Raw genomic sequence first — 10583 nt, 5'->3', positions numbered from 1 at the left:
CGATTTCGATAGGAACTTAATGTTACCTATACTTTCCCTCTGATAGAGAATTTAATGCATTCTGATGCAATTTATGCAGATTTTGAATTTAATTTATTTTCATTTAAATTCATATTTCTTCATTAGTCGTACATGGTTTAGTCAGATAGTTTTTCTTTGAAACCATTCTATAAACCAGCTTTAGCAAGGTTTTCTTCTTTAATATGAACTATAGTGTATAAAGTTCAATGCTAAAAAGTTGCTGTTTCATTAGTTAAGTCTAATCATCGTCTGCGTATGCATTGTCGCGAAGACCGATTGAGTTCCTTAATAATTCGGCTTTTCTTTTGTAAATATCCACATGTACATTTTATTTATCTCTTACTTAGTTGGTAATATTATAACTATTAATCACTGGAACATCAAACCAGACGGTGCACACGGGAATGATAATCACACCAACACACAGAAACATATGGATACACAAAGCAGTCCTACCTTCACAAAAAATCAGCCTGATCTTTGAAAGAATGCCGAATAATCCATCAAATGTAGACACCGTAAAGACATTATTCAGGTTAGCAGCCATTGTCAGAAGTTCATCATGCAGGATCTCCGAACCGATTCCTATACAAACAATGGCCACATTAGAATTCCTCAACAAGTCCGATTGTTGCATTGTGTCCACTTTGTTTGATGACATTCCATCTGTCAGAAGAATGGCCAACTTTCTGACACCAGATCTGCTCCTACTGAAGACCTCTTCTCGGGCCAGTCTTAGAGCGGCAGAGGTATTGGTGGAACCAGCGTTGTATTTTATATTTTGTAATGCGTTTAACAAAGAGTCTTTATTAGAATACCTTGTCAGATCAAAATCCACTTTTGCCCCGAAAGAGAAAGTTATTATACCGATCTGTACATAATCGGGGCCTATGTAGACTGACTTAATAAATTCGGCAATAAAGTCCAATTGCGTCTTAAAATGATCTGGCCCCTGACTGTGAGAGGAGTCGACAAGAAATACCACATCCGCTCGACTCATTTGGCATTTTTCTGGGTCAAAGAAGAACGAAGTACTGTTAATGTACACATAACATAGTATGAAGTATCAATCAGGCAACAACTCTGTATTATAGCTGGTTTCTTCTTGGTCCAGCCTGGACATATATTCTTGAAAAGGATCGTATGAGGATAATCGTTAATGAACAAGATAACTCAAGCTTTTACGTATGCGTGTGTGTATGTGTGTGTGTGTGCGTGTGTGTGTGGAAATATAATACACATGTTCGCACGAGGAGATTTAGAATTGGGATGAAAAATAATGTTTTGTTTCAGCTTTTCTGAGTCATTTTAATGTTCGTGCAGGAAACGCAATCACTACATGATGATACTTTCTGCAAGGGATGCTGTGAACAGATATTTAAATAAACAAATGGATGTTTCCACGAGTGGCAGAGTTAAGCAAATTAATATCAGAATATTTGTTGACATCAGCGTATAATACTGACGTGGATGCATGATTTCATTGATGCAATGTTTATTTCGGCAAAATACGTTCCGCAATGAAGATAAAATCAAACATTTCATTTTCCAATCTGACAAAAACAATATCACGTAAGCGATACATCTCGTGTGGGTCTTTGCAAAATTATGTTAGTATTTTATAGTTTTCCTCCAAGAACCCGCACAATATATATATATAGTACTTAGCAAATCTTCGATGTCAAATGCATATCTACAAGACCATAGATGCAGTTCATAGCACGATAATGTGATCGTGTGTCTGTTGTTGGTGATTCGATGATATTTTATACATGTTGGTGCCACTATGCCCCCATTATTCTTTGCAGTCATTTTAATGCGCGATTAATAACAACAAAACTGTGCGCAGAAGCATGCATTTCAGGTCAATTCTAGTAATACACGATTGCACAATATTGGTAGACATAACAACGAAGTTCCAGTGATCTTATAATTACCTTGTGAAATAATTTTCTTTTTAATTGGTTGGGTAAGATTCATATCGTGAGTATAGCATTTTTGCACGTTGATCTTTATCGGTTTTTCTGACACCATGTTCGGGAAACAATGACTTCCATTGAGACATCAATGCGGCATAACCTGCCGTGGCCTTTACCGTTAATATTTTGAAGAGCAACTGTGTGCTCGAAATTGTAACTCATTTTCTAATTAATATGTGAGAATGATATTGGGAAGATCCACCGCGTGCAAAAACGTTCTTTGTGCAGCGAGTTTCACACGTTCTGATGTATGTTTGTCTATATGAACGATTCTCAATATAAATCATCCTCAAATCGTTCACGATCAAGAATTGCGCGATTGTATCAATCAAAAGTGTCCACATGTTCTTCAAGAAATTCAAATGTCGCGGGTAATAATGGAGCTGTATTGACTTGATAATGTGACGATATCCACGATTGTCTCTTCACAATTTGATCCTCTAAGCGCTTCGTCACAAACGAACTCTTCCTCATCTCTGACGATGTCATCTGTACATGAGATCCTTGGTGCCGTCGATGATGACTATGATGCATTGACCGTATGCAACGGTCAAGTCGGATTTATACACCAAACATTTGTCAGAAGTTTTTAATCGCTCTCATGTCATACTCGATAGTGTATCCGTACTGATCAATGCCACAATCAATCTATTTCTGACGTACCTCTTATAACTATTTTCCTCCGTAATGACCGAATAATAAGAATAATCCCAACCGTGTTTCCAGGTCTGTTCGGACAGGCGCTCGAAATCAGTCCACGAGCGGATATGATTCGACGTTCTTAGTGCTTTTGGACAATGATATCACTGATTGAACTTACTGCATATGGCTGTGATTAAACTGTCACGTTTCTGATATCATCAACACATGTACACGTATGAAGTTCTTTGTCTGGCGGCTTCAGCTGATCCCATAACATTCGCAACCACATACATGCGAGTGAATCTCGGGTCTATAATAGATACATCTGTTTCCAGGGACATACTGAACACGACAATATTGAGGCCATTTTATACTGACTCAGTATCACCAAAATCACGCTCAAGTTGTCAAACCAGCGTGATAGTATCTAACCGTAAAATGGCACAGTCGAAGTGTATTTGTGATTTCCTTAACAGAAAATTTGAGAGCGAGTTTGAGATGAGTAAGGTCCGCGATTTTCTCAATACCACGTAAGTTCGAAAATGCATTGTCGAGTAAATGTTGAAGCTTTACATGTGCCAATCTCGCGATAAATTTTTCTTGTCGTGGTCGGGCATGTAAGGTTTTCTCATGAAAACGAAGCAGGAACCAGTTGTCATTTTTCACAACCTCACGACTACAGTCACTTGCATGATATGTGTCAAGAACTATAACACGATCAGCAGTTGCTAGTAAACCCTCAAGGATATTCCATACTCCTTTGCTCGTTTCAGAACTGTTAAATATGCCGCTGAATTCGGGGTCATTCATTGATAATAAGATCACCAGTAACTTATTTGACTCTGCGCAATGATCCTTGCGCGATGTCTCGATAACTGATGTGGAAAATGTGTGATAATCAGCCCTGTTATTCCCATATAACTGACTAATTCTTGATCAGCAAAGGTTTTGATCGTGAATGTTTTTCTATATGAAATTGCGAGAATAGATTGTCCTTGATTGTCGTCCATCCAACTTTTTATTTTCACATCCCATATGCAGATCCATTGATCGAATCACCGTCGCGTCCGATTCACAATCGACCAGCTTCATTAACAGCTATTTCTTTTAGTCATCTGCTATCAGGTATACACGAACTTGTTGAGGATTGAATCCCACTTTCATATGTGTGGATACCTACGTGTCAATGGCGATTAATATTTTCCACATGGACATTCGCGCGAAGTTATCATATTTCGTTGACAATGCAATTATTATTTCTCAGATAATTTGCTCAAATTTCGAATCGGATAATAATCTGATTGTTCAAGAAGATCGCAACAATGACCAACTAAAACAACTCGTGAAGTAGCTGAATTACTGCCAGGTTGGGTTACTGAGTGGTCGAGTGGTAATATTGTACCTTTATCTTTAGTCGCACGTGGATAATGAATCCATGCATAAGTGGACTGAACGTATGCTAAATAACTGGTGACGTCATGTGTACGCGTACAGATATTGCACAAAGTGTCAGGATAGCGAAGCAAAGTCATCACGTGTGACACTGATATCATGACGTGACATCAATACATGTAGATTCTTAGTAGCAGGAAGTGAAATTATCTCAATAAGTTCCTGAATACTTTCATAGATATAGAATTGATCGCGATTAATTCAATTTTCGGGAATATAGTTATCTACGTTAAATCTAGAAACTAAATTGTCTGACAGAAGAAACGCAGCTGGAAGTTCTTTTGAGACCGATGATATTTGTTCGCGTGATAGACTATGCTTACCTGTGCCAAGCTCAACACAAGCTAAATATGTTCGGCAGTAATAATAATTTATCACCAACGATATCACATTTATAATTGGTTTTCATGGTTGTATCAATAACGCCATAACCCTCACATAACTTTCATACGATTTCATTGATGTACAAGACGCAAATCAAGGTCTAGAACGGCTCTGGATATGCGATTACGTGAAATATATCAAGTATGCTGACGACATTCTCATGCGCTAGCGCATCGTTATTTAAACATGCACCATTATGTTATACATATAAATACTTGCACTGTTGAACAATGACGCCATCAGTGTCACCAAGTGATTCAGTGGTGTCTTTCTTGCAGGGGTGTACTGCTAAGTAGTGATTTGAATTCATTTTATATAGGTGTGGCTTATTCGATTGGACAGCTCCACAGCGATTTCGTGGTTATCAATTTTTTGTCTTGCTGGGATTGGCGATGTGATATTCACCTGGACACATACTAATCATAATTATTGCGGTGATCGCCGCAACTGGTAGCGTTTATGCAATCATAACAAAGGCGCAATAATATTCGAAACACATTATTGATTGTCAGTGATTTTCAATCGAACCGTCGATCCGACCGAAGTCAGTGCAATTGTCTATTGGATGCTAGTGCGACATTCAATATAAATGCCACTGTTTCATTATTGGACAGTTCTCCATTGATAACGCCGCAGAAATCTCTTTTAACGTCTACGAGTGTGTGTTCGTGACCATAATTAACACGGCACTGAATTTGGTCAATCCCCTAGCCACACACTGCGTTAATTCCTTTGCAATTATGATATGTACAACATACTGCACTACTGATTCCATTCCTGTTGTTTCTGCAAATGGTTGGCATGCTTCACTGTGTCCAATCTGAATATATTATTGTCAAGTGGCATTATTCTCAACCGACGCCATTTCAACAATGTCATTAACGACGCCAGAGCCATCATCGGTCTCGCCGGTGTCAGTTTTCTTTAATAACTGTTCTATGATCCAGTTTGTCTCTTATGTTTGATAGGAACATTATGTATGGGGCTGTTTTCGTTTTGTATATATATCAATGGGTTTTGGATACCTATATTTTTCGTAACTTCCGGTACATGATTTTATTTAATTTTTGTAATTTTTAATGGTTGTAAATTGTACATAGTATCTTTAAATTAAGTTTGCCTACTTGTACTGAGTCTTTTAAGAACGTAATATTACATAGGATCTATTAATAGATGTTTACATATGTGTTGACAATTATTAATAAATAGCTTAATAATAAGGCTTAAACTGGCAGTTTGGGCTTACGTTTTCATTGACTGGCAGGGTATTTGACGTTTCTGGAAGAATTCAGTAACTTCCCATTGGTTGGGCTAGGTCACATAAATATATAAATGCAATGTAAAGCGAGTAGTAATGTATGTCATGTCACGTGGGGCCTATTGCGATATAAGGTTACAATAGCTAGGGAATAAAAAGAGAAAACTGAGTAATTATTTTTATTCCGATCTTGGAGTCATTCTCACTTCTTATTTGTCTGTTGTAAGTCTTCAGATGTATTTTATGTTGTACATCTTGTCTGGACACTTCAATGGAAATAAAAGGTGCTCATTATTGGACTATAATATTATTCTGGAACTGATATAAATTATTCTAAGGAATTCTGGATAATCCCATCTTGAAAACAACAAGGTTCTTGGAGGACAAGTACATTTCCGGTTTTAAATTTATAAGGAACTCTTAATTCATTTCAGATTTTCATAGACCGTTATAAGAATTACTTTGGATCAACTTCATAATACTGTAAGTTCCTCTCACAGCGTTATTAATGACTTTGACAATTGAATGTTTTGTTAAGTTTTACAAACCGTGTTGGTTTCTCGTTTTTCTTTTACTGAGTTTGTGACCATAGATTCGCAACAAGAGATTGTTTATCCTCATGCACAGCGTGAAGGTATTGTCAATTGTATTCTTTGTCATCTAATTCCTTTTCATTCAGTAATTTGATATTTTGTTAGAATAACATTATTCAAGTAGTTATTTGCCTCAGTAATGGTGATTCTATATATTTCCTAGTTGCCAGCTTGGTAACTAACCACACTGGATCTGAAACGTATAGCAACCCGTAGAAATCAAGCGTGGATACATATCTGTGGCACTCGTGAGTGCTGGATCGGCCTTGAAAGCATCGACGTCTTTGCGCAGAACCTTGACAAGGCCGGTGAAGGGATTGATTTCATTGCACACTTCTGTACGTTGTGATTGTGCCACAATGATGTCTTGGTGCAATACGGAAATGGAATCACTGTTTAGCCATCGCGATCAACACCATTTCAGCGCATTAAGGCTCGAAGTCGATCGTAGCAAAGTTAATCTTGTCTCAAGAGAGGCATCATTGGCCACATCGAGACAGATACGCTTTCTTGCCTGTGCAAGGTCAGTTTTTAGCTTTTCTAGGTCGGCCTTAATTGTTTTCACTTTTGTGTCCAAATCCAAGAATGCTTTTTAAGCGCAAGCAGACGTATGCATTCATCCACTGATAACTGATTTGCACTGATGTTTCGGTTTCCAACTGAGCAAGTGTCTTCGCATTGGTACTTTGCATCTCGTGTCCGGCAGCTTAGAGCACTCATAATTGAGTTTGTTGATGCGACTTCTATGTCGTCGACATGGAGCATTATCCGGTGTGTTTACTGTGGCATTACGTTCCCACGTCGACATCTCCATGGCTGGTCTGAACGATATTGCATCGTCCATGACATTGATGTTAACATTCCACTTAAGTATCTAGTGACTGAATACAAATGCGGTATGGTACTAGATTTCATCCCAACATAATCCTATGCAGATGAAAAAAAGAGAAAGGAATCAAGACCGGTCTTTACCCTTCGGTACAAAATCAACTCCAGTAAATCCAGTATTTGTTAAAAATAACACGGAGGGCGCTAACTGAAACCGCAAATGTGGGTGCGTTTTTCAATATGTATGCGAATCTGTCTCGAAAGTTCCCCAGAATAACAATCAACATATCTGGATTGATTTCAAAGACATCCTGAAGATTCTCGCTACCATGTCCGTATCCGTGATCACTAAAGTTGCATTGTCCTAATGGGCTGAATTCCACATATTAATCCATCACATCATGCAGTCAGAACTCTCACATCCATCTGAAATCAGTGTGCTTAAAATGGACAGGCATTGCAGTCCTTGCAATTGGTGTGATGCCAGTATCAGTCATTGTCGGTGCCGTCACAGTATTTTTCAGATTGAAGTGAGTCGCAATGATAAACAAAGCTCGCGTGGAGCAAGAGAACCAACAAACACTCAAACATGATCATTACACGGTTGTGTTATGTGTGTCTGATCTCTAATCGAAACAGACATCCACAAGCACATTGACATTGATGTAATTCAAATTCCTGCGCGATGACACAGATAACAGAATCGCAGGACTCGTGAGTTCAAACAGTGAATAACGTTAACATTATGACCTGCACATGTCATGATAAATTAACAGTTCCTGAGTGTCCAACGCACATAACGACCTCAGTGGCACTCACTTACATATATTCGTTCGAGCACAATCACAGAGTGAATTCCGCGCATACTGTTGGCAGTGCTGCACGACTAAAATGTTTTCAAAGTTGTTGTTATTTTCGCAGCATATCTCCAAGAGCCGATAGATATTATTGCGCAAAATTATTTCCACAAACTGGCCCCGTACAGGTTCCTGGCATTATCACCGTAAAGTTCGGCGATGGTCTGAATGTGTTGTTATATTGGCACATTTTTCAATCTATCTTTGAGTCAAACGAACATTTCTTTGTGATGATTGATTATCGATGCCGCTAGATTTTAATCTCGTAGCTGTAAATAATTGATATGGATGTGATTCACGCACGGTGATGTCGAGCTCGTTACTGACCCCATACGAGTTTATAATGATGGATTCGACGATGCTGAGAATAAAATTGATTTCAGGCCCCTGACCAACTTCTTCACGTCAGGAAAGATAAAAATCATCGCAAAAAAATCATGCACGTCGGCACTAGAATTTCGCAACAAAACGTGGATCGTCATGGTTAAAACCTCAACAGGAGAATAATAACGTGGACCGCATTGATGCAGACAATAATAACAAGTGTGGCCAGTAATATCGGAACGTGTTGGTTTCGCGACACTGTCGAAATAGTATATGTGCTGTTGCGGAGCCGTCAATCTAGCCACCGTAAAATGTGTGCTCTTTGCATTCATAAGTATCCTCAGTTGTTCAATCCTGCAGTTGTGTCAACAGCAGGCGCACACTCGCATAATCGTGTGATGAATTGCGTCGATTTCGCCCATTGATGGTGTTGTGGATACGTATTTGATAATGGAGAATCTGCAGAGTACTGCGAGACATTGTATTATATCGCAACTGAACGACATGAAGACTGCATAAACATTCTCCTGAACTAATGTTGAAGAAAAATCTTGAGACAAGTGATACACGTCGTGTGGGTCCGTTCAGAATCACTATATAATACTAACATGGTTTTGCAAAGATCCACGCGAGATATATCGCCTACTAGACTTGTTCCTGTTAGATTAGCAAATTAAACGCTTGATTATAGACCTGTTGTAGAACGTTTAGTTCGCAGAAATAAACGTTGCCACATCAATACGATCTTGCTGATGCCAGGAAAAAATCTGATATTGATTAATTTACCACAGGCCACCGTGTGAGGTAGCAATTAGTTTATATGATTGTATGATTGCAATTTCTCTTGCAGACAGTATTATTATGCACTGATTTCATTTGGCGTATTAGAAAATAAGATAATTTCTCAGAAAATCTGAGAAAATTAATAATTAAAACAATTAATAAATTAAAGTTAGTAATATTCGCGTGCTAATATATTAATGATTATATTTGCATATAATAAAACTGATGCATCAAATTATATATATATATATATATATATATATATATATATATATATATATATATATATATATATATATATATATATATATATATATATATATATATATATATATATATATATATATATATATATATATATTCATTTAAAATATAGTCGGTACTGAAAATTTACAATTAGTGCTGTTGCTTGATTTTATCCTGGTAAAGGTTAATGCTAATATGTTAAACTATCAAGTATAATTTTATGACTTAGCTAATATACCTAGATGACAGTCTTTTCCAGTATATTTGCTTGGGCAATGACAATTATAATCACCAAACGTATTGTTGCACGAAGCCCCTTGTTGGCAGGGATTAAACTGGCATTCATTGAAATCTAGAAGAAATAGAAGTACATGCCTAATATCAGGCGAAACTAACTTCATCAATGTTCGTAATGTGTTGCTAATTGAAGTGTTTTGTCTCTTGTTGATTAGTTAGTCTAAAGTAATAAGAAATGTTACTTCTCGGCTATGAACAAATCTTAAGACCATTGTATATGCAATAGTACCTATTCTCAAGTCTGTTTATTATTTCCGAGGCTCGAATTAATTTTCTTCTTTAAACGTGTAACAATAATTTGCTCTACCTCAGGGGCACCCAAAAGTGTCACTATTTGTGACATATTGACGTAGAATTGTATAAAGCATCTTTACGATGATAGTTTTTTATAGTGTAAATTTTAACGTTTTTAATACTGCTTACCTAGTTCACAGTCGTTGCCTGTGAAACCGGGTGGACACTCACATTTATAGTCTGTTTGACCAGCGTTATGACAAGTTCCTCCGTTCCTACATCTTAAGGACCGTGGTCTGAAGGCATTGCATGGAGCTGCAAATTGTAGAATAGTGTCGTTGATGTTTTCTTTTATACAATACTATAGCATGCTTTTAATTTAGATAATTATCCATTCAGTTAACTCCTCAAGGTTCTAAAACGCAAGATAATTACGCCATTGTAGTTCGCTACTGAAGGTCCCTGCAGAAAAGAAAGTGAAATGTTCTATGTACGGGCAGTTTTAGCCATACTGTTTTCATCATTATATTTTTTATTATAAGCAATTGCATCTATAGGAGTTTTAACATCCACAATGATTGCAACATGAATATTTACCTTCATCATAGGTAACCTTTCTTGATTTCCTTTGGAACCTGCCCAATATTAATTAGTTACCGATCTGTAAGTACGAATATAATGTAAT

The 10583-nt window shown here is 37.3% G+C and overlaps 1 protein-coding gene across 1 annotated transcript in view; it reads right to left on the bottom strand.

Moving 5' to 3' along the window:
- Positions 1-10583, bottom strand: part of LOC149800392 (collagen alpha-6(VI) chain-like) — a 35288-nt gene that overhangs the window by 1272 nt on the left and 23433 nt on the right. Inside the window, exons 4-6 of the mRNA XM_089957236.1 lie at positions 10088-10213; positions 9606-9719; positions 478-1032 (exon numbers count right to left, since the gene is read on the bottom strand). Of these exons, the coding sequence (XP_089813362.1) occupies positions 478-1032; positions 9606-9719; positions 10088-10213 (795 nt within the window). The remainder of the gene's footprint in view (positions 1-477; positions 1033-9605; positions 9720-10087; positions 10214-10583) is intronic.

This window comes from Sinohyriopsis cumingii, chromosome 5 (genome assembly GCF_028554795.1).
Source record: "Sinohyriopsis cumingii isolate HCF-2022 chromosome 5, ASM2855479v2, whole genome shotgun sequence".
NCBI classification, from domain to species: Eukaryota; Metazoa; Mollusca; class Bivalvia; order Unionida; family Unionidae; genus Sinohyriopsis; species Sinohyriopsis cumingii.
Note: the sequence above shows the minus strand (reverse complement) of the source record. Positions and strands in the feature narration are given on the sequence as shown.